Below are 24,196 nucleotides of genomic sequence, written 5' to 3'. Positions count from 1 at the left end.
TAACTTAAGTTGATACAGATCACTTAAGAAATATAGCAATAGTAAGGCACAACCCCTCACATTTTTGTCCAAATGCAATGATGATTGAATACTAGATGGTAGTGACTTAAGGGGAATCACAGAGACATTAAGGAACTCAGATCTGAAGAAAGATAGCAAGAAAGACAATCTCAGGGGCATTTTCTCTTGATTCGGACTATGAAGGCCTCTCAATGTTACCTGTGGAGACAGCAATATGGATTGAAGCATAAAAACTTGGACATGGACACTTGGTGTATGGTCGTTTGCAATCTGAATGAAAGCATTAAAGTAGAGCATCTTTAAGCATTGTTGAAGCCATGATAAAGCAGTTCTGAGACATGAAGAGGGAATTGATGATAAAGCATCAATCCTTCTATCTTGAGTAAAAAGAAGAAGAGCACTATGACAGGGGGAGTCACAGACCCATGAAGATCTACCATTCATGAAGAATAAGCAGCTTGATAGGGGGAGTCCCAGAGCACTCCTTTGCCATTGATGTCAAAGGGGGAGAGAAGAAGAATATTACCATCAATAACAAAGGGGGATATTGTTGACCTAGGTTGTCATTGATGTCAATATGGCAATATTCTGGATACTAAAGGATGACATGAAGCCAGGGGGAAGCAGAACAGATCCATGAAAAGACAGGAGCAAGGCCATCAGGATAGCCAAGCCATATGCAAGAGGAGTTACCAAAGGAGGCATATCAAAGCATATTGCAGGATATCAGAGCAAGAGAGGCATTCATATATGCAAGTAGGTCTTTGAAAGACACTTCCAAGCCAGAGGAGCCACATTGGACTAAGAGGAGTTGCAGGAGGAGCCATATATATATATATATATATATATATATATATGGCTCCTCCTGCAACTCCTCTTAGTCCAATGTGGCTCCTCTGGCTTGGAAGTGTCTTTCAAAGATATATATATATATATATATATATATATATATATATGCGGAAACAGAGATATCAGAGCAAGGAGGCATATCAAAGCAATAGGAGCCACACACACACACATATATGCCAAAGAAGAATAGAGTCATGGGAGGCAGCACACAGAGCTATCGGAGCAACAAAGGACGCAAACAACTGGAGGAGCCATATATATGTATATGTCAGATATATATGCCAATAAAGAGGAGCACACAGAGCAAACGGAGGACACACAGAAAGAGAGCGATCAGAGAGCTTATACGCATGCATTTAACAACTATCGGAAGCAGAAATCACATGTATGCATGCAACTACACTATCGGGAGCCATCGGAGGAGCAATGGATGCATTTAACAACAAAAAGAGCCATCAGAGCCACAGAGGAAGCAGACAAAGTTATCGGGAGCCATTGGGGGCAGAACTCATATAGCTATATCCAGTTACGTTATCGGGCCTGTAAAACCCATGTATGCATGCCTTAATACTATCGGCAGCCAAAGCATATGTATATCTTCCAAATACACTATCAGAGGCGGAGCAGTTTATTATATCGGTAGGTTCTATCTAAGTGTCACCCCCGAAACCCTCCGATTGTGATAATATATGCGCGGACCCATGGGACCATTGCAATACGTTGCAATTTAATATCGCGTCCGCCGTGTCGGATTATGTATCGCAAGTGGTTAAGGCCCTGCCACATGAAAGCGCCGATTGCGATAAGGATGTGGACCCGACGGGCATATAAACCATGGTTTAATACCATATCGCATCTGTCACAATCGCATATGTTATGAAGCCTTACCACACCCAAGCGCCGATTGTGATTCCAAGACCGGACCCAATGCAACATTATAGACGGGCTTTATATAATATCGCGTCCAGTGGTGGATCAGCGGTCAGCCATCGGCGGTGTCATGAGCCCGACATATAAAGTACCACCAGGAGTCGCAAATCGCCGATTGCGATTTGAGTTGCGGACCCGATACAATTTAGATGCAGGTGTAGTATTGCTTGAAGTCCGCCCCTTAGTCTTTTGGACTGTTTTTATCACATTCTATGTGTAATTAAATATTTGTATATATTGCTTGCGCGGGGTTTGGAGACAGAGATACGTTAAGGAATGCTCCTGATAGCTCAGAAGACTAGAATCAAGCTGATAGCAATTGCGATAGGACGTGGCATGTCTGTTACACTGTAAAGCCCTGTGTATATCAAATAATTATGGATAAAAGGAGCATTGTTACAGGTTTTAACTTGTAATAAGTATTCTCTGTGTATGCGGCCTCTCTTCCTCCTGAATGTGTCCTGTGAATATTGGAACTCTCGGATAGACAGAGGAAACCGAAATTCGGGAAGCCGAAGAAGCAAGCAAGCGCAGAGGAAATGGCAGCGACCGAGGAAACTCACAGGATAAGCGAGCGTTGAGGAAGCCGAAGAGCCTGCGGAGAAAGGAAGCCAAAGGCCAGGGGTGTCAAATATATGAAAATAAAGAATTGTTTGAATGTGTGGCTTGGTTGTTGAAGGCTGTTGTTATTGCGAAGAACCAGAACATGAGGTAGCAGACGCAGCAGAGGTGGTTAAGCATTGTATGAAGTTGCTGGTGAACGCTGGTGAAGGCTGTTGCAGCTGTTGAACACTGTTGAAGCAGTTGGAGAAAACAACAGAACAGAAAGAGGGTCCAAAATAACAGAAAGAGGGTCGCAAGGCTAACAGGACGGCAGACAATCGAAGGGGAGAAGTAGCTAGCAGAGAACATAAGCTTGAACAAGAAGTTCTTTATGCAGAGCTTAGTGCAGCTAACAGTAGACTGACTAGAGCTGTGTGAAGACATTATCAAAGAGCATGAAGCCTATTGGAGACTATGCATGGGCAGTGTGCAGAGTTGTAAAGACTCATTCATAAGAAGACTGGTTGTCATTGATACTGTAGTTTGGAGACTACAGTGAAGTTGTAAATAGACAGAACTCAGCAGAGAAGAGTTCTGAGAGCAGAACATTACTATCAAATGAATCTTGACAAGCAAGAAGGATTGGAGTCCTTGGGGTTGGTGCCTCAGAAGCAAGAAGGATAGGAGTCCTTGGGGCTGGTGCCTCAGAAGCAAGAAGGATAGAAGTCCTTGGGGCTGGTGCCTCAGAAGTAAGTAGGATTGGAGTCCTTAGGGTTGACGCCTCAGAAGTAGGAAGGATTGAATTCCTTGGGAGTTGGTGCTCCTATGTCCAAGATTGGTGTCTTGGCAAAATAGAGTTGGTGCTCTGGAGGTTGGAGCCTCACCAAAGTCCAAGTTGGAGCTTGGCAACTGATTGTAACCATCTATATATTGTATCTATTTTACTGCACAATTTATATTAATAAAAGCATTTATTCTTGTTGTTCATCTTGTGTTTTGAATATATATGTTTTAACTGATAAAACAATAGTGGGAAAAAGAAATACTGATTCACCCCCCCCCCCCCCCAGTATTTCCAACAGGGTCAAGAATGGGACTTGCTTGCTTTTTAAACAAGGTACAAGGCTTTCTAGAAGAAGGGGATGAGGATTTGAGGGTTAGCTTTAAGGAGTGTGAATTGTAAAGGAGCTTCCAAAACCCTAGAATCCTTGTTGAACTTGGTTTCCCAAATGGTTTTTGAAGAGTTGACACTTCAAAGGTATGGGACCACACGAAACCAAGTGGATCCAGGCCAGGTCAAGAGGAAGGAGTTTAGCAACCAATGATAGACTTAACCTGAACAAGGAGGAGAAAGGGACAAAATAATTGATTTTCAGTTGAAGGTGTGAAATGATCCCTATGAGGAACCAGCCTAAAGAAACTTACGGCAAAAAACAATCTCAAGGCTAGGCCTTGGGATATCTCATAGCCCCACTGTCGGAATTTCCTCAAATTTGGTGGAGGCCTAGGAAAGATACCAATGTAGTTGAGGCCAAGAGATCGAAGTTTCTCTATGGGTGGTTTGTCCCGAAAATGATGCCCTAGGAGCCCTAATTGGGCTATACCTAGAATAAAGGAGAGGTGAAGAAAAATGTTTCTTTAAGTGATCACCCTTTCGTAGACCTGTGCCTAATCCTTTAGGGAGATTGGATTCAAGAAGAATATGAAGATAGACTTTGTTTCTAGGTCAAGGAGGCTCTAGAATCAACTTCGTTTTTCATTTAGGACAAAGGAAAGTGACCTTAAAAGCTTTTATACTTTGTTTGCAAGGTGAAGTGGTTTGTCAAGATAAATTCGGTCATAGGATTATCCTTAGGAGATTTCGTTCAACATACATGGCCCATACATAGAGCTATGCTATATAGAAACATCATTCCACAATTTCGCAGTAAATGCATGCAGCAACTAGCCCTAGTATAGCGAAAATCTCATTATAAATGCATGTGACAAAGTAAAAGAATAATAACATTAAATTTGTACTTACATGTAAGAGAATATATCCAACCACCAATAAACTTGCCAATCATGAAGCTCCAAGACAAGAAAAGACAATCCATACATCAAAATTCATCCATGCTCCAAAATTTGTTCCACCAAGAAGGAATAGCAAAAATCTTAAGAAAGATACAAGTCCAAACCAAGTGATGATCAGAAATGAACTCTCATTAACTGTATTTATACACCTCTAAGGAGTTCGATTTAGCAATTTGAGCCTACATTAGCCCATAAAGTACAAATAATGTGCAAATAACTAACTTTTGGTGACAAGCCCACCAAACTAACTCATAAACAAAATAACAAGCCTCTCAAGAGGTTGAATGATCAATAATGCATATCGTTGGGCTCTCTAAGAGGTCTGACGAAGTCCATAAGTGCCATAATGATGAATAAGACTTCCAAAAGTAATGGACAATGGATTGATCTCTTGTTCTCCACATAATAAATATGTGGTGCTCCCAATGGTTGTGAGGGCACACAAGTGACCTCATGGGTTTCCAAGTAAGTTGAACATGCATGTAAACCATCCGTAAGGGCTTAAATGATAGTGTAAGTGATGCCACATCAGCGTACAAGTCCAAGGTCATCTACCAAGTGCATGGTACAATTGTGGGGTTGGCTGGGCAAAGGTGAATCAAGTGCATCTTCCTCGTCCAATTGGTGAATCTCGAGCAAACTTTGAACATCTTTAGGGATCCATGGAGTGTTGTCTACTGTTGTGGAGGCCCATGGCTCTCAACGCATACCCTACATGTGCCAATGCAGCCCTCTGGAGGGTCAGGACCCAGTATAGGGAGACCAAACCCAAGATGGAGACCACCTACAATCCTGCATAAGATCCAATGTGTCCCCTAGCCTTCCAGTACAACAAGTCATCAAGGAAATCAAATAAAAAAGCTTGCAAACCATGGACAACAGGTGGGGACTTCATAATGGCATGCCCTTCCATAATGGGCTTTGGCGTGTGCTAATGTCGTCAAGCGTCAAATGGGGTTAACCAAGTATTCTATTAGGTGGTTTCTACTTTTAAAGGGGATAATATGTCTAAGGTACATCCTTTAAAGGATGATGGCATGTGATAAAGAGATGAATGGAGTAGGGGATGAAAAGGTCGGCCTCAGGCCACATGTTGGGGTACAAGGGTAGCTAATAAAAGGGAAGCCCACACTTAGACATATATAATGTATAGGAGGGAGCAATCATAGTACATGAGGTGCCCCGACCTTGATTTTTCAACCCTTCTTTACGTTGATTTTGAGTAGTGTCAGATGTGCTCTAGCCATGAAATTTGGTGGAGAGGCTAAGGCACATGAAATCTCCAAGACCCAAAAATAATTTGGAAAAATTCCACCCAAATGAGTAGTTATTAAAATAATTAATATTTTTAATGGATTCCTAAGTTTAAACTTAGAAAAATAAAAATATTAATATGTATTAATAAAATATAGGTGAAAAAGTTCTAAGTGACGAGGATCAAGCTAGTTCTAATCTTAGCCGTTGATCAGAGACTTAATCTCGACCGTTGATTCGTCAACAGGAAAAGTATAAGAGGAGGCTTGAGGGTCAGTTAGAGATACACCAAGAGAGATCAAGAATTCGATTTTCTGGGGCGAGGTTCGCTGAGGAAATCGAGTTAGTGATCAGTTGTAGCAAGGCGCAGTGCAGCAAGGGATCTTCATCAGAGGCTGAAGAATACATAGCAGAGAGGCAACGCAGTGCAGGAGAGACAGCGCAGGCCCTAAAAGGGTTGACGCAGAGGAAGTAGAGGGGCATAGAGGCTGACACAAATAGTGCAGAGGGCTATAGAGGTTGGCGCTGGGCTTTAGAGGCAGCGCTGGGGAGATTCTGTGGGATAGACTGGGAGCAAATCAGCAGGGAGAGGGTGACGCAGTTCCAGAGCAGTGCTTGGAGAAACTTTCGTTGTCCAGCACAAGGAATAGTCAAAGTCATTGTGGGGTTGATCATCCGGTTGCTGCTTTGCTGGAATATTTGTCTCTGGATAGAGGTACTACTATCGAGGACATTCTCTGTTGGGTGAGCTAATTCTAACACCCTAGTTGTATTCACGAAATCTGCGTAATAATAAAACCCTCATATATGCTGCACCGATTTTCCCGCATTGGGTTTTTCTGAGGACGATTGTCCAAAAATAATAGTGTCCCTTGTGTTATTGTTTCTATTTACTTCAGTGCATGATTTGTATATATGTGAAGGTTGCATTTGTGTTTACTTCGATGTTTATGCAATTAAATAACGTGTTAATGTAAAGAACAAGTAGGAGATAGTAAACCAAAATTGCAGTAGGTGTTTCTAATGTGTTAGATCCAGGAATTTTCACACTTTATATGTCGTTTGTCTTTTATGATTTTTATTTAATTAATTGCTCGGGGCTCAAGGGGCAAGAGCATGATGTGTGAGATATAACAATGGATACCCCCTTTAAGGTAAGGCAGTTCATTGCCCACCAGGGGTTGGGACAATCATGGGTTCCTAAATGATAAAGGAGGCTCATCTAAGGCCTATAGGAACCATGGTGATGGCCATGATGATGAGGTAAAGCTCATGTATTGGCTTTTGCCCACGTGCTAAATGTGTCTGTCCCAACCATAATTTGCATTTTATGGTACTGGCTTTTGCCCACGTGCTAAATGTGTCTGTCCCAACCATAATTTGCATTTTATGGTACATTTTCCTATTGATGTGGTCAATTATGCTTTTACTTTCATTTTCATTTGCATCAACCTCGAGGTAACATTTCAAGCCCGACCCAAAGTGTGGGTAAGGGGAGGGGAACACTAGCCCTATGTGGACCCAGTGGAGGAATGTGAACCCAAGTGGGAGAAATGATGAATGGAGTTATAATGAGTGGAAGGGGAGTACTATATATGGATGAGGGAGTGGGACCACACCACCAAAATTAGGGTTTCCCATGAAATACTATCCCTAAATCCCAAGGGTTGGTAAAAGAAATACCACAGGACTAGGGTCCAAGGTTAACATCCAAAAGAGATCTAAGGGACAAGAGCACATACCTAGCCCATTCTTTTCGATGAATCCCCCCATTAATCTTGTTGAAAAATCTAGGGCATTCAGAGTTACAAGAGTTCTCTGCTTGATAATTGTTTGTGATGCACTTTTACTTCTTATCTTATAGTCTTTTCTTTGTTAACTTATTAATGTGTTCTTTCATCAAGACAATTACCAATATGCATAATAAAAGACAAGTGACATAGTATGTAGGCTTCTTAGCCAAGGCCAAAACCTCTCACCTCTTTAGATGAAAACCTGATCAAAATTCTTCTTCTAGATCTTCAATTGATAAGTACCAAGGCCATGACACAAACCCCTGACTCTAGTATCCTCCCAAGAACCTTGTCACTAACCTTTATGCTCTGCCTCTTCCTTTCCTTGCCTTTCTTCTTGATCTTGAACTAATCTCCTCGACTGCTAGAGAAACTTGATCTCTAAATTTCTATCTCAAGCTCCCAGAAGAATCCTTCTCCTTTGCTTGCCCAAAAGAAACTTCATTGCCCCAGAAGAAACCCTTCTTCGCACTTATTTTCGACCTCTACTTCACACTTATGTTTAGCCCTTTACTTCGCACTTCTGCTTGTCGAAATCAAATCAGGTTGCTTGCTTATAGTGTAGGACGAGTGTGTCTATATATACACCTCACCACATGCCCTTTAGGCCAACACGACCACTGGAGGTAGATCGACTTCTTCTAGAGAGTTCCTTCATCATTGTAGGCCAACTTGACAAGGATAAATGACAGGTTCTTGGAGGATACTTTACATAGAGAAGATTGAAATTTTACAAAATGTAACATGACTTCATTAAATGACAATGACTAACATTTTATGACTAGATGACAAATAAATCCTAAAGACTCTGAATGGGAGTCTTGACTCAAAAACGAAATCTCTTGCTCATGAAACCCATGAAGCAAGTCAATAAAATAATTTTATTTTTCTTATTTACATTTCATTGCATAAAACCATATTTACATGTCATTATGAAGACCAAACTTAGTTACATTTTTCAACAAATCCATGCCCAGAAGTGTCCATGATAAATAAACTACAATACTCAATTACCAAATGACAAGGCATACCCTTAAGTTCGGGAGGCCCACCTTCAAAGATACGATCATGGCAGATGGGTGAGGGGCCACATGGTTGGCTCAGGTGGAGAACAAGTGGCACAACAAGCTAGTTGGTGGTTGCAAGGCACTATTGGTTGTCAGCTAAGGACCATCTTGGAGAAAAAATTTCTCCTAGGGATATCACCCACAAAATTGTGGGTAACACCTTCCATGCTAGATCAATAAGAGAAACAAATCCTACCTTCTATAGAGGATTTAGCACAAGATGCTTAAGCAGAGCTGATAGAAGATACAGCTTTGTAGAAGAGGTCTAGAACTACAACACAAGAGTGACATGAATTTTGGCAGATTGGATTGAAAGGACAACTTTTGGGCAAAGCTAAATGGTACACTGGAGAGAAAGTGGAGGGAAAATTTTCTAACCTGATTCAGTTGACGTTTTTGGGGATCAAAAGCCTCCCAAAATGGGGAGGTGTGATCTGAATTGGATCATTATATTGTTTGTCATTCATCTCGATGCTTTCAAAGTGGAAAAAGTGGAGGAATAAACTCTGAGAACCTATTTTACCAACAGGACACTGTTTAGAAAATTGGGGTCAAAAACCATTTGGAACCGCTTTGAGGCATCAAATGATGTTTCTAGGGGTAAAACTTTGTTTAGCCTAACACCTTTTTTTCTATTCTATACACAGAGCCTTCCAACAACACTCAATCACCGCAATTGGAGTCTGTATGCGAATGTTATGCTACTCAAAAGTTGGTATTTTTTCACCACCATAATTCGAGAGGATGCCATGTCCGCCCCATTATTCATGGAAAAAGGCCTAGCCAAGTAATTATGATGAAAAAGACTATAAACGAGTCTATATTGTAACTATGGTTAAGAGTTGAGGCAGTCAAACCTAACCACTAGTAGGCAATTGGGTTGTGTTATAACCAAGCCACTAAGAGGAAAAGGGGGTCCATTCTTTCGAGTGCATTTATTCCATAGCTGAGAAAAAGTCACAGAGACGGATAGGAGATAGAACACACATAGAGGATTTGTGCACTAAAGTATCCCACAGGCCACAGGCCATACTTCTTTGTACTTGTCGATATTTTCTATTCAGAAAAAAAGAGCAGAGCGACCTCACATTTTAGTTGGGTTTTGTTGCCGAAAGGGTTTCCAAGGTCATATCTTGTGTCAAATGTGTGTGAACTTTTATTTTCTTGTTCTCTATTTTCTGCATATGTTTAATTTGCATGCATTCACTATTAACAGTAATCTACAGATCCAAAAAGCTAAAAGGAAATAAAATTGTAATAGTTTGCAGCCTTAAAAGGTTTTGTCAACATCCTATATTGTTGATCTTTTATGCACTTGAAAATTTTCAAAATGTACAAGTTGGCTATCAATCTAAGAGAGTGAAAAGTTGGATGAAGCCTCCAATTTTCCTCCATGGAAGCTCAAGCATCAAATTATTATGGAGAGCAGTCTTTGGGAGCATGTTCAAAAGGAAAATCCAAATTCTACTGATCCAACCCAACTTGTCAAGACGGAAGCTAAGCATAAGAGAATCATTCTTGATGCTATGAAAGATTGTTTCATACACGACATATCAAATAAGTCAGAGAAGAGTATTTTAATGTTTTGGCCAAGTTATTTTAGAATTATTGTGCTTCTCGAGTTATGGATTTGTGAAACCAATGCTCAGTTATTCACGTGACCAACATAAACACTATGGTGAGTTACCTAACTGAGATTAGAGAATTAAATGATCAATTGGCTACTATTGGAAATAAAGTGGAGCATCAAGAGATAGTGTAATTATTGATCAACCACACCAGTGTAATGAGTTAACCAAACACACTCAAACAAGCCTAACATGAGAATATTTTGAAATTCAAACAAAAGGAAATTTTCAAAACATTACATGAACAAATGAGGTAATAGAAATTTAATATCAATATCAAACGAATGAATAAATTTGAATAGTTTTGTGGACATTTAACCCAATCAAGAGAGTAAAAATCACCCACTGGAGTAACATCGATGAAGTGCATGTATATTCAATAAGCCAATTATAGATTGATAGCTTCAGCCTACAAAAAAGTTTGCCAAGCATGTTAGTATTTCGACAGCTGAATTGCCAGTCCTTAAAGGCCTAGAGGGCAGGTTGCAAATTTTGGACTTGAGATCATTAATCCATACTCATGAAGATGCACTCTGTGCACCTTACATTCACATTTTAATTAACATCAGTAATTTTGATAACAATGGTTGCATCAATCTTTCTTTTCCAAATAGAATCTCTAAAAATAGTTAATCAAGAACAAAGAAGTTGACACAATAAAGACTACAATCAGATACCCTTTGCTTTTCGTTGGTCATGAAAAGGCTTCTTAGGCAGGATGCAATTTTGGATCGGCCATGATGTCACTATCCCATATTCATGAAGATGCACATTATGCATACCATGGAAACATCTTAAATAACATCAGTGTTTTTTGATAATGATGTTTGTATCAATCTCCCATACCATGAGAATTTCTGAAAAATCACAGAGGCAGTTGAGACAATAGAGAGAAAAATTAGATTGTCTTCATCATTGACCTAACATTTCGCATTAAGCAACATAAAAGATGTGACCAAATAAGCAATCAAAATAGAAACTGGAAACATAACATAAGCATGTTTTTTTCAAAGAAAAACCTTACAGGGAAACCTAAGGGATGTTTTTCCACACTCATGGATGGCATCCCTAGTAAATCCATTGGCATAGACTAATAGGACTAACCCAAGGGGATTCGAACCGACCACCTGTTGGCATTGAACTAGCCAAATGCCCAGCAACATTGGTGACAAGTTGCTGATACCTTGCACTAAAACATAAGCATGTTGTCATCAGAAAAGGATCTTTTTTATGTCTATCTAGCATCGATGTCAATGCAAAACATGTTCCAAAAATATGGAAAGAAGATTCAGTTAGGCAAAGATTGTAGGAAATACAGCTGTAGATACTGTAGAAGAAGATTTAGCATCTGTATCTAAATCACTTCTCACAAACATGTGTAAATCCAAACATTCATCCAAATTTTAAAAGAACTTGACCCTCAAAATTCACCTGAATATATGTTTATTCAAAAATACATGACAGTAATGAATGTACCAGCAAACAGCATAACCCATGGTTCATGAACTAGAAACATTATAACTTTAGGCAAATAACCAGCATTGGTGGTTTAGAAATATACAAGTGCAATACAGTTGCATGTTATAACGAAAGTAATGAAATGCATAAACCACCTGCCACCTAACTAATTTGTAGCAGGAATTCCACGAACTTTGCTGGAACTTTTCCCTTACATTGCTCTTGATTTTTTCTAATAAGCTTGATCCCTAGTAAACATCTGTAATACAGAGATCCTGCTATCTTAAACACAAGTCTGGATCATCATCATCTTCAAGCTCCTGGTCATTTGCTTGTTTTATTCTCTTTCCCTCCCTTGGAGTAGCCCGTCCTTTCTTTTGCTTGCCCCTGGGAATCAAGATAGAAGATTAATCATGCAATCCCCTTTTATAAATATCACGCAAGGAATTAAGCTACGTCCACTTGCACCAAAACTGCTCTGCACTCAAGCCATCCCCAGGAAAATACTGTTCTAGCAAAACCTTCATGCATTTATATGGAATTTAACGAGGACTTATATAACAGTCTAGAGGACTATACATTACAAAACCACTTTCCCAGAATAAACAGATCAATACCAAATATAGATGTCATATTCGTTATACCCCATGCAATTATTGGATTATTTTCATCATCGGGAATTCTCTAGAACTCATAAGTGAGGCTCACAATGTATTGCTCACAAATTAGGGACGAGAAAACTTAAATAGATAGGTATGGGTAGTTACGTTATCATACAAAACATGCCTTTATGCTTTCTTATATTATGTTAGTGTCACTAGTATATTTATTTTGTTTCATAATAGCAGCTCGTTAAGCTTACTATCCATGTCCATTTTTATTTATATCTCAAAGGAACTTCTCCATTAGGGTGAAATATCCCAATACGTATCTGTTACGTATGACTTGATCATCAGAACAACTCAATAAGTACACCAAGCCCACAGCCAATTTTAAGATATCACTCACTCAGGATTAGAGACACAGGCACAGGGTTCCGAGGACAGCTGAAGAGACCCCCCGAAATATAGGGGCTGCATGGTGTAGGACATAGGGGACCCCGGATTTTGTTAAAATGTTAATTTTTTTTATTCATAAATCATGATTAATCAGCAGTAAACAAAAAGTTGCATTCAATTATCCAATTTGAATCTGAAATAGGTAAATACATACATCCATACATCATAAAATAACTCATCCACACAGTACATTCTGACATGCTAGAAAAGTTTTACATGACATTTTCTATTTAGTCTTTGATACATAATATCAAAATGATCGATATCATACAATAATTAGAACAAACGAGAAGCATCTGGGCTCAAGTACTAAATTGAATATGCTCGATAGTTCCAAGCAGTGCAACAATTCTTCTGCCTCATGAAGCAGACCACCATCATTGTCAATTTCTCTCTCCTCAAAGATGCTCTATGGTACCCTAACCAATCCTTCCTTCAACTTTGCACCCTCCTTGTCTATCAACAATGCCTCTTCTAGATCGATATACCCATTATGTTGCTGGCCTCATCAAACACTCAGGTACCTATAGATATTTAAGACTTCAAGCACCATAAAATACAACCAACTTCTACACTCTCTAAGAGGAATCTATAATAGAGTGGATCAACCTATAAATGAATCAATTCCTCTTAGCTGCAGAGGAATCAATAATAAACGATAAAAGTAGAACAACAAAACACAGCTTCGAAGACCCATCTTAATGCATCCACCACCACCCAATCATGTTTTGTTGGGTTATGGTAAAGTCAATCCTCCCTCACACTCTGCATGTCGTGTTGAAGGGGCAGCCAATAAGTTTTGCAATTGAAGGTATCATACCATATTCAACTGCCATCATCCTGGCAATAGCAACTTTGAACCACTTCACCTCTCAATCATCAATAGGAGGCACTCCATGTCACTCGACATACCAACTAAGATTAAGCGCATAGGCAAAGTGCAACAGTGTTTTCCCTCGAATCAGGTGCCAGCTCAGGTTTGGGAGCCAAGCCAGCCACATGGCTAGTGGAGGCCAATGCTTAATGCATGGCGTGCTATATCATTTGTCAGCGCTCATCACAAGTGTTGAGAATCATAGTCCAAACAAGAACTTCCACACATGTTCAATGTGAACATCCAGAAAGTAGTTCGAGATATATTGGAAAATGATAAAAAAATCAAAAAGTAATTCTATTTTTGAAAAAACAATTCTATTTTGTAATTCACTTTAGTAAAAAGTGAAAGTCTTATATTAAACAGTTGAGTCTAAAATTGCATCTCATGCATGATATAGACTAGGAGAATTCTTAAAATAGACTCTCCGCTAAAGTATAAAAATGGGACAAGTTAGAGGCTTTCTCACACTCTTGAGCAGTTAAGCAAGTTGAGCAATAGAGAGGGAGACAGTGAGCAACAAGGAAAGTCATTTCCAGCAGCAGTCTCATACAGATTCTATACACCAGCATCGTACATTAGCTGTGCATCCCATACAGCAGGGAACTGTTACTGCTCGACTTTTTAGCAGGTGTACCTCTCAAACAGCTTGTAAAAGCCCAAGTTCAGGTCGATCTTTTATAACTGTGCAGCGTTGTTTTTTTAGGCAATTTGTGGATGTTTCCTTGTAGGTTTTTTGGAAGGAATGGCGAATTTAAAGGAGTAATTCCTTGTGTGTGTGTGTGTGTGTGTGTGTGAAATTAATATTGATGCTTCTGTTATTTAATTTCTAGCTATTGTGTGAATGATGCTATGCTCTGAAATTGAATTTCATCATTAATTAAATTCAGCAATGTATTTGTTCTATTGGGATCATAAGGACAGTAGTCACTCAGTGCCTGGAATTCTAATATAATATCAGATCTTGATCTGTAATTGAGATTCTCAGGGATTTGCTTCAGTAAATTTATTGCAGTAGGAGAATTTCAAAGTTTCTTAATTTGGGAGATTTTGCAATAGCTCTCAGAGATGGCAACAACAAGCCTTTGGTTTGAGAACATATTGCATGGTGCCTCACACTGTGTAGCATGGAAAGTGAGAATTGCACTCTTACTAAAGGAGAATGATCTCTAGAATGTTCTTAAGGATGTTATGGCTCTGCCTACAGATCCACAGAACTTGATAGCTTACAATAAAAAGCAAGTGAAGGTTAAATGGATGATCTTGAATGCCATAAAGGACCCTCTAATTGTTCATGTATCGAAGAAGAATATGACAAAGGATATGTTTGATGCTCTGGTTAGTGTTTTCTGGATTCAAAACATAAACAGAACATTATATTGCAGAACGAACACAGATCCATAGAGATGACCAGATCAGACACTGTCACCAGCCACCTTATGAAGATCACACAAATTTTTGATCAGCTCGTAACAATTGGGGAGAAGGTTGCAGAAGAAAATCTAGTGAATACGGCACTAAATGGTTTCCCAGCTTCATGGGAACCATTTATCAAATGTGTTTCCACTACAAAAAAAATTCCCAACTTTGAGACCTTCTGGGATGACTATATCGAGAGGATTCAAATAGAATCAAAAGCTAGCAAGAAAGGTGGTGATGATCTAGCTCTATTTGGTCAGTCAAGTAAGGGTGGAGGTAAAGGGCTCACCAAAGGTAATGGAAAAAGTGAGGAGTCAACCTCACAACAAAGAAATGAGGACTAGAATAAAATCAAGTGCTTTGTTTGTCATACGCATGATCATTATACATCAGTGTCCACAGAAAAAGAAAGGAAGTAGCAATAGAAGTAGATAGCAATCTCTGCAAAAACTTAGTTGAACGAATTTGTTGTCAAGTTCAAGAAGGATTTCTCAAAGATATTTTTCCTTTCTACCAACATGATTTGGAGAGATGCATGGTATGTAGACAGTGGGGAATCTCAATATATGACAACAGCCCAACTGTTGTTTTCCAGTTTGAAGAAGCAAGACTCAGAGTGTAGGTTGATCGTGATGATGCCGAGTGTTATAATCTCCATTACAACAACCTAGTTAATGTAATGTCCCTTCCTAATAATTTTCCCAAGGTGAGGAGAAAATCAATTTTGGCAATTTTGATATTTTTGGCTTTAGGCAAATATGTGGGAGAACATAGGAGAAAGGGGGTCGAAGTGTTTTTAGTGGATTGTGGGGGCCAGTCACCCACCCAAAAATATGCACCCCATGAAGGCAATTCGAATTTCCTAAGTGGGGATCGAAAATTTGATGGGTCCCACATGGGGCCCAAGGGAGCAAGGATAAATAGGAGGAAGTGAGCAGCATTTGGGGCCTTTTAATCATTTGAGAATTTCATTGTTGCTTTGGTTGTTTAGCTAAGCTACAAAGAATTGTTCAGCACAAGAGCTTCCCAAAGAGTGAAACTCATCACTCTCTTCAGTGGACTTCGAATGCCACCCTAGGAGGGCTTCCGGGCAAAACTTCTAACTACATGTGTGTTTACTGAGTAAATTTTTGTGTTAAATCTGTTGCATGTCTTTGTTATCTCTGTAAATTTCTACTTTGGAACATTACAGTGGTATCAGAGCATGTTCTTGGCTAGAGTGGGGAACAAGAGCAGGTGATGCCACCAAGATACCAGGGACTAGTTTTCCAGAGAGGCCATGGTAGAGGCAGAGGCAGGGGTCAAGGTAGAGAAGAGGGGCCAGACCCATTTTCAGACACTGAAGTGGATAACATCAAAGGCCAGATGGAGAACCAGGAAGAGAATGAGCAGCCCAGACAGAGGAACACAGACCAGGTCTTAGAGGAGCTACTAAGGGCCAACCAACAGATGATGAGGCAAGGGCAGTTGATGATGGACATGATGCAACAAGTGATGGGCCTGCAGATGGGTGGAAGGCCAGAGGGAGAACCTCAAGGTGAAGGGGGTTCCAAAGCAAGAGGAGGCAGTCGTACCTATCAGCCTCCACACACCCCACAGCATGGGCAAGCTGACCGCCCCACGATGCCTCATTTCATGGAGGAGGCTGAGCCAGAGAGAGAGCCGGACCCAGTTGCGGATTTGGTACATTCTGTCGCATCAAGCATTGATGAGTACGAGGGGTTGGATGGCCGGATCAAGAGGGTGATGTCTTTTGGAGAGTACATTCACCTCAAGGAGAGGCGCGCTACTGGGGCTAGAGGCCACTATAGAGGAGGAGCATCCAACAAAGATGTGCAGAAGCTATCGGGGAAGATCACACTCCCAAATTTTGATGGGTCAGCAAAGAGCTCAGCTAGGGCATGGATCCAAAAACTTGATACATACTTTCACCTGAATCCCATGAGGGAAGTTGATGCCATACGCTTTTCCACCCTTCACTTGGAGGGTGATGCCCAAGAGTGGTGGTATCATGGGTTGATCATGTTGGGGCACCTTCACATCACCACTTATACGGAGTTCACCAGGAGATTGTTGGAGAGGTTTGAAAGGAAGGACCCAGAGCTACACTTCCGGGAGCTAGCCCACTTGAGACAGACTGGCAGCGCAAAGGTCTACATTACAGAGTTCCAGAGACTTGCAGTGATGGTGACAGATATTTTGGAGGCACAACTGATCATGCTGTTTGTGGAGGGGCTTGCCAAGCCTCTGCATGGCTGGGTGAGAGCTTACAAGCCCGCATCACTACATGATGCCATTTCTAAGACCCGGGACATAACAGGACTTCTGTCCCCACAATATCCACAACTCCAACAAGGAATAAAGATGCGAGGCCACCACAGAGAAATGGAGGATGTAGCCAACTGGGCGATAACACCAGCAGGGACCTCAGGAGGAGGAAGTTGTGCTTCACGTGCCAGGAGCCTTGGGCACTAGGGCACAAGTATACCAAGGGAAAAGCCCATTTCATCGAGGTGTTCTCGGATAGTGAGCATGAGGAGGAGGAGGCTGAGGCAAGAGAGGACCCGAATGATGATGGGGGGGCATCAGCAGGAGGGCCACCACCACCACCACCTAGAGGAGGGTCGTCTGCCCCAACTAGGGGAGTCCTCGCTTCACTTCGGGGTGTGCCGAAGTATTTGACACTCCGGATCAGGGGACTATATAGGGGCAGCGTGTGTCAATCCTGGTTGACAGTGGGGCCACCCACAATTTTATTGATGCCCAGATGGTGGAGCGTAGGGGCATCCAGACAGCTACATTTGAGGGGTTCTCAATTTTGGTACCCGGAGACCAGACCATGCAGTGTACCAAGTATGTGCCCGGGTTGACCTTGAAGATGGGGAACTACTCACTCACTAACCTATTCTTTGTGGTGTTGGGTGTCTAGTGGTTGTATGTGTTGGGGAAGGTCACGACTGATTGGCAGAAACTCGAGATGGAGTTCCAAGGTCCAGATGGGAAGCCAGTAATACTGAGGGGCATGCACTCTTATCCCCCTCAGATAGTTTCAGCCCACCGGATGGAGACAAATCTGCGCCATGGAGATGTGGAGTGGGCAGTTGAGCTATGGATTTCGGAGTTGGGGACAAAGACACAGGTCAAACATGTAGATATACTAGCCCTGTTGGAGAAGCACCAGGGGGTTTTTAGGGATGTCCCACCAGGTAGATCGTCAGACCGTGGGTTTGAGCACACCATTGAACTAGAGGATGGGATGAACGCAGTCATCACCACCCCTTATAGGCCCCCGAAGACCTATAAGGATAAGATAGAGCAGGCCATTCAGGAGTTGTTGAGGTTGGGGCAGCTTGAGTCCATTTGCTTCTTTCGTGGTGTTGGTGAAGAAGAAAGATGGGATGCTACGCATGTGCATAGACTACCGGGCTCTCAATAAAAAGACCTTAAAGAACAGGTACCCCATTCTGCACATAGATGAGCTGATGGACAAGCTTAGGGGAGCTAAATACTTCTCAAAGATAGATTTGCACTCAGGGTACCACCAGATTCGCATGAGGGAGCAAGATATCCCAAAGATTGCCTTTCATTGCCATTACGAATACTTTGAGTTCTCGGTGATGCCCTTTGGGCTAACCAATGCTCCGACCACATTCCAGTCTTGTATGAATCACGTGTTCCATAAACAACTGAGACGTTTTGTTCTAGTCTTCTTCGACGACATACTCATTTACAGCAGAACATGGGAGGAGCATCTTCAGCATTTGGAGGAGGTGCTCCACATACTTGAGGAGCAGCAGTTGTATGCAAAGTTGTCCAAATGTGAGTTTGGGCTAACAGAGATGTTGTACTTAGGGCATGTGATTGGGGAGGATGGAGTGAAGGTGCATCAAGAGAAGATTCGGGCAATTCTAGATTGGCCCACACCCAGGAACATGACGGAGCTGAGGGGTTTCCTGGGCATTTGTACGTACTACCGAAGATTTGTGAGAGGGTTCTCACAGCTTGCAGCACCTCTTACAGATTTGACGAAGAGGGGAGCTTTTGTGTGGACGCAGGTGGCAGAGGAGGCCTTCACGTGCCTCAAGAGGGTCATGAGTAATTGTCCAGTCTTAGCTTTGTTGCTTTTCACAAGGCCTTTCGTGTTGGAGTGTGATGTGTTTGATGAAGGGATTGGGGCCGTTTTGACACAGGAGGGGATCCTATTGTGTTTGAGAGCAGGAAATTGCAGCCTCACGAGCAGTTGTACTCTGTGTACGACAAGGAGATGTTGGCAGTGATGCATGCGCTGGCCAAATTCAGACAGTATTTAGTGGGCAACCGATTCAAAGTGAAGACGGATCACAATAGTCTTCGCTTCCTCCTTGAGCAGCAGTCCTTAGAGGAGAGGCAGCAGAAATGGGTGAGTAAGCTCCAGGCTTATGATTTTGAGATAGAGTATGTGAAGGGAAAACACAACGTGGTAGCTGATGCCCTCTCCAGGAGACCCGCAGCTCTATCTTTGATGGATGTCACACAGGATTGGAAGGCTCAACTATTGGTTGAGTACTCCAAGGATAGGCAGGCCTGCAACATTTTGGATGGCATGCACCGAGATGACCAATTCTGGGTGATGGACGATGTGATCTACTACAAGGACCAGATTTATTTAGTGCCAAGATCTCAGTTGAAGGAGAGGATCATGCAAGAAGCCCATGATTCTCCACTAGTAGGGCACCCACGTTTCCTCAAGACATACCGTATCGTCAGGGAGAGGTTCTCCTGGCAAGGTCTTAAAGGAGATGTGCTAAAACATGTGAGAGAGTGCGTGGATTGCCAGAGGAACAAAGTGGAGCTGAGTCACTCGGCCGGTTTGCTACAGCCGCTCCCCATTCCGGAGAGGAAGTGGGAGAGCATATCCATGGATTTCATCACGGGACTTCCAGCAGCACAGGGGCAAGACTACATCTATGTGGTGATCGATAGCCTGACCAAGTTTGCCCACTTATTTACTATTCCGATGATATCTTCAGCTCCCCAGATGGCCGAGTTGTTCTTTCGAGAGGTTTTCCAGTTGCATGGTCTCCCCAAGACCATTGTGAGTGACAGGGACAGCAGGTTTATGGGGGCTTTTTGGCAAGGGTTGTTCCGGTTAGTGGGTACAGAACTTACACCCAGCACTAGCTATCATCCCCAAACCGACGGGCAAACAGAGATCGTGAACAAGTGGCTGGAAGGGTACCTGCGCAACTACGTGACTGGACAGCAAAGAGCATGGGTCAAGTGGCTACACCTCGGGGAGTTCTGCTACAACACTACTTATCACATGTCCATCGGTATGACCCCTTTCCGAGCACTTTATGGGTATGATGCACTTTCTTTTTCTGACATGGTGTTTGGAGATAGCAGGGCCCCAGGGGCAAAGGATTGGGTTCAAGAGAGCCAGGAGATTCTCTGAGCTCTCAAGAACAACTTGCAGGTGGCCCAGAATCAGCAAAAGGTCTATGCTGATAAACACAGGGTGGAGAGACACTTTGAGGTAGGGGACATGGTCTTCTTACGCCTACAGCCATACAAGCAATCTACGCTCAAGCAGAAAGGGGTAGAGAAGCTTCGCCCAAGGTTTTATGGGCCATATAAGGTGGTCCAAAAGGTGGGACAGGTGGCCTACAAATTAGAGCTACCTAAGGAGATTCGGATTCACAAGGTGTTCCACATTTCATGCCTGAAAAAGGCATTGGGACAGCATATCATAGCAGCGATTGAGTTTCCTCCCTTGGATGATGAGGGGCACTTGGTTTTGACATCGGAGATCATATTGGAGACCCGGGAGAAGAAGTTGAGGAACAGGGTGATCTGGGAGTACCTGGTCAAATGGAAGGATTTGCCAAAAGAGGATGCCACATGGGAAAGTGAACAAATCTTACAGCATCCAGTTTTGCAGTTGCTTGGGGACAAGCAACATCCAAGAGGGGACGACTGTAATGTCCCTTCCTGATAATTTTCCCAAGGTGAGGAGAAAATCAATTTTGGTAATTTTGATATTTTTGACTTTAGGCAAATATGTGGGAGAACTTAGGAGAAAGGGGCTCGAAGTGCTTTTAGTGGATTGTGGGGGCCAGTCACCCACCCAAAAATACGCACCCCATGAAGGCAATTCGAATTTCCTAAGTGGAGATCGAAATATTTGATGGTACCCACGTGGGGCCCAAGGGAGCAAGCATAAATAGGAGGAAGTGAGCCGCATTTGGGGCCTTTTAATCATTTGAGAATTTCATTGTTGCTTTGGTTGTTTAGCTAAGCTACAAAGTGTTGTTCAGCACAAGAGCTTCCCAAGGAGTGAAGCTCATCCCTCTCTTCGGTGGACTTCGAGTGCCACCCTAGGAGGGCTTCCATTGCCCACATCGAATTGTCATCTTGTGGAGGAGAATTTGCAGCAAGATAGTCATACACCCAGTTTGAACTGCAGATTGGAGGGACTGCATCATCCTCACTCAAGACTGCGCAGTCACTAGAGGGGGACTCTTGGTTGGAGGTTTAGCCAGAGGATTTGGGAGCTGGGTTGCGGAGAGATTGTTGGGAGCCTGATTTGGGGAGGTTTCCAGCCTTGTGGCAGCAAGTTACAACAGTTTCAGCTGCAAGCAGTGAGAACCAACATTGGAGGAGGGCCAATCCCCAAGGGATCGAAATTGACAGGTCAAAACCAAGGAAAACCCTCTCAATGTTTTTCTAGGTTTTTGGAGAAGAGTACATCCCCAAAATTGCAGAAATTTATGGGTTGTTTTGAGGGGGAAAATCAGAGCCGGAAGTTAGCCAGCAGAGTAGTTTTGAGGGAACAACGCAATATTTTGGATGCAGCAAAGATTACAGCAGCTGGGCACTATTGTATCATCCATCTGAGGCTTCTAGCTTGCCTTGTGCAAGCCTAGGTGCACTCCTTCCATCTTATATTGTACTCTAGCAATTATAATTAATGAAAATTGGCCAATTTGGTGTTCCGGGCAAAATTTCTGTTTACATGTGTGTTTACTGAGTAAATTTACGTGTTGAATTTGTTGCATGTCTTTGTTATCTCTGTAAATTTCTACTTTGGAACATTACAGTTAAATTAATTTAGATTGAAAATAATTTAGATTTCCTTATTGAAAAAATAATTTAGATAGAATTCTTCAGCTCATAGAATAAAATAGAATGCCATGGTGGAGGAGTATGCCTCCATCATGAAGAATGATGTTTGGAACATAGTGCAAAGACCAAAGGAGAAGTCAATTTTGAGTTCTAGTTTAGAATTCAATTGTGAGTTCTAGGTGGCTCTCCAAGACCAAAGCATGTTGCAAATGGTAGCATTGAGATGTTCAATGAAAGGCTTGTGGCAGGAGGGTTCTCCTATAGAGAGAGGGAGTGGACTACAAGGAGACATTTGCTCTAGTCATTAGGTACACTTTTGTTAGAGTTGTGATGTCCTTGGTTTCACTTATTGGATGGAGGATATATCAGATGGGTATGAAGGTAGCTTTCCTTAATGTAATCATTAAGGAAGAAGTGTAAATAGAACAACCTCAAGGTTTTGAGATAGATGGAAAGGAGTCCCATGTGTGCAAAGATTAAAAAAATCCTTGTATGGACTCTAGCAGGGATCGAGAGCATGGCATTCTAGAATTGATGAGTATCTATAGAGTATGGACATCACCAAAAGCAAAGCAGATGCTAAATTGTATTATATATTTCTTCAGACGGATCTACGTATTTTGGTGTTGTGTGTAGATGATTTGTCTTTGACAGGTGGAGAGAAGCTCATTACAAGTTGCCAAGAAGACATGGCAACTAAGTCTAAGATATCTTGGAGATGATGAAATGAAGTTGCAAGGTTATTCAGACTCAGATCAGGCAGGCAGTCTCACAGACAGAAAGAGCACCTAAGGATGTTGCTTTAGTTTGGGATCAACAACGTATCATAGTTCAATAAGAAGCAAGCTTTCATGGCACTTAGCTCAGCAAAGGCACAATACATGGCAGCTAGAACTACTAGTTGTGAGGAAATCTAGCTTCACAAGTTACGTGCAAGGTTGTTTAATCATTAAGTAGACCCTACAGTCATTTACTGAGATAATCAAAGTTGTATCAAACTCTTTGACAATCAAGTGTTCTATTACAAGTTCAAGCATATCGGAGATCAAATATCACTGCATATGAGATTGGGTTTAGGGGGGGGGCAATGAAGCTCTAGCATATTCCCACGAATTAGCAAGCAACTAATATTCTAACCAAGCCCTTGGCAAAAGGAAAGTTTGAGTCATTTAGAGACAAACTTGGATTGGTTCAAAATTCCGCTTTCACTAAGGACTATTTAGAAATATAACTTAGGCAGGGACCTCCACACATGTTCAATGTGAACATGTGAGAAGTAGTTCAAGATATTTTCGAAAGAGAAAAAATATTTTGAAAATTAATTCTATTTTTGGGAAAGTAATTATATTTTGTAATTCACATTAATAAAAAGTGAAAGACTTATATTTAGCAGTTGAGTTTAAAGTGGATCTCATGCATGACTTAGACTAGGAAAAATCATAAAATAGATTCCCCACTAGAAGTATAAAGATGGGTCAAGGTAGCGGCTTTCTCACAGACTTAACCAATTGAGCTAGTTGAGCAATATAGATGAAGAGAAATATAAGATAAGATAATTATACTAATGTCCAACAAATGACCACAAACATAAGTCAATGAGAATGTTGAGTACAATGATGTCAATACAAAGCAAGAGTACTAAAAAGTCTCCAATATAAACAACGAGTGAAGTAGAAACATGAATTTTGTATGCAAAACATGAGAAAACCCTCAAGTCCAAGTGTGGACGGCCACAATGGGAGGGAAATGTGCAGAGAGAAAGGAACTAGAAGGGTCATGATCCACTAGATCTATCTCTCCTAATATCTATGACCAAATGAAGAAAACTCAAGATAGGATGATGCCATGAACAAGAGCTAGAAGAAAATATGGACCTTCTATTGTGTTGTTGCCCGACCACTATAACTCTCTGTTGATGTCTAGGTGGTTTGATCTGCTTGTTGGCAAGGGATCTATTTTGGAGATGTCTCTAAGGCCTCTAGGGAGGGGGGATGGTCCTTGTGGTCTACACTAATATGGAGCTAGAAGGAACATTGTCATCATCCTATCTTTAGTGCCCCTAGTTGATTGTAGCACTGCAAAGGAGGTAATCCATTGAACAAGATACAACATAGCAGGATGGAGA

The 24,196-nt window shown here is 41.7% G+C and overlaps 1 protein-coding gene across 5 annotated transcripts in view; it reads right to left on the bottom strand.

Moving 5' to 3' along the window:
- Positions 1–10,577: 10,577 nt before the first annotated feature.
- The window catches only part of LOC149227860 (histone acetyltransferase subunit NuA4-domain protein), a 325,335-nt gene continuing 311,716 nt past the window's right edge, over positions 10,578–24,196 (bottom strand). For 2 of the 5 annotated variants that reach the window (XM_089377947.1, XM_089377946.1), the window contains exon 7: positions 11,572–12,003. In XM_089377947.1, the coding sequence (XP_089234073.1) occupies positions 11,954–12,003 (50 nt within the window). In that variant the 3' untranslated portion in view covers positions 11,572–11,953. Of the gene's footprint in view, positions 11,016–11,182; positions 11,348–11,571; positions 12,004–24,196 lie in introns of those variants that run through there. The other 3 variants (XM_089377944.1, XM_089377943.1, XM_089377945.1) reach the window with 3 other exon arrangements.

The sequence above is a fragment of the Pinus tabuliformis genome, chromosome J (genome assembly GCF_031772625.1).
Source record: "Pinus tabuliformis cultivar Carrire ecotype Pingquan chromosome J, CPIR1, whole genome shotgun sequence".
Lineage (NCBI taxonomy): Eukaryota > Viridiplantae > Streptophyta > Pinopsida > Pinales > Pinaceae > Pinus > Pinus tabuliformis.
Note: the sequence above shows the minus strand (reverse complement) of the source record. Positions and strands in the feature narration are given on the sequence as shown.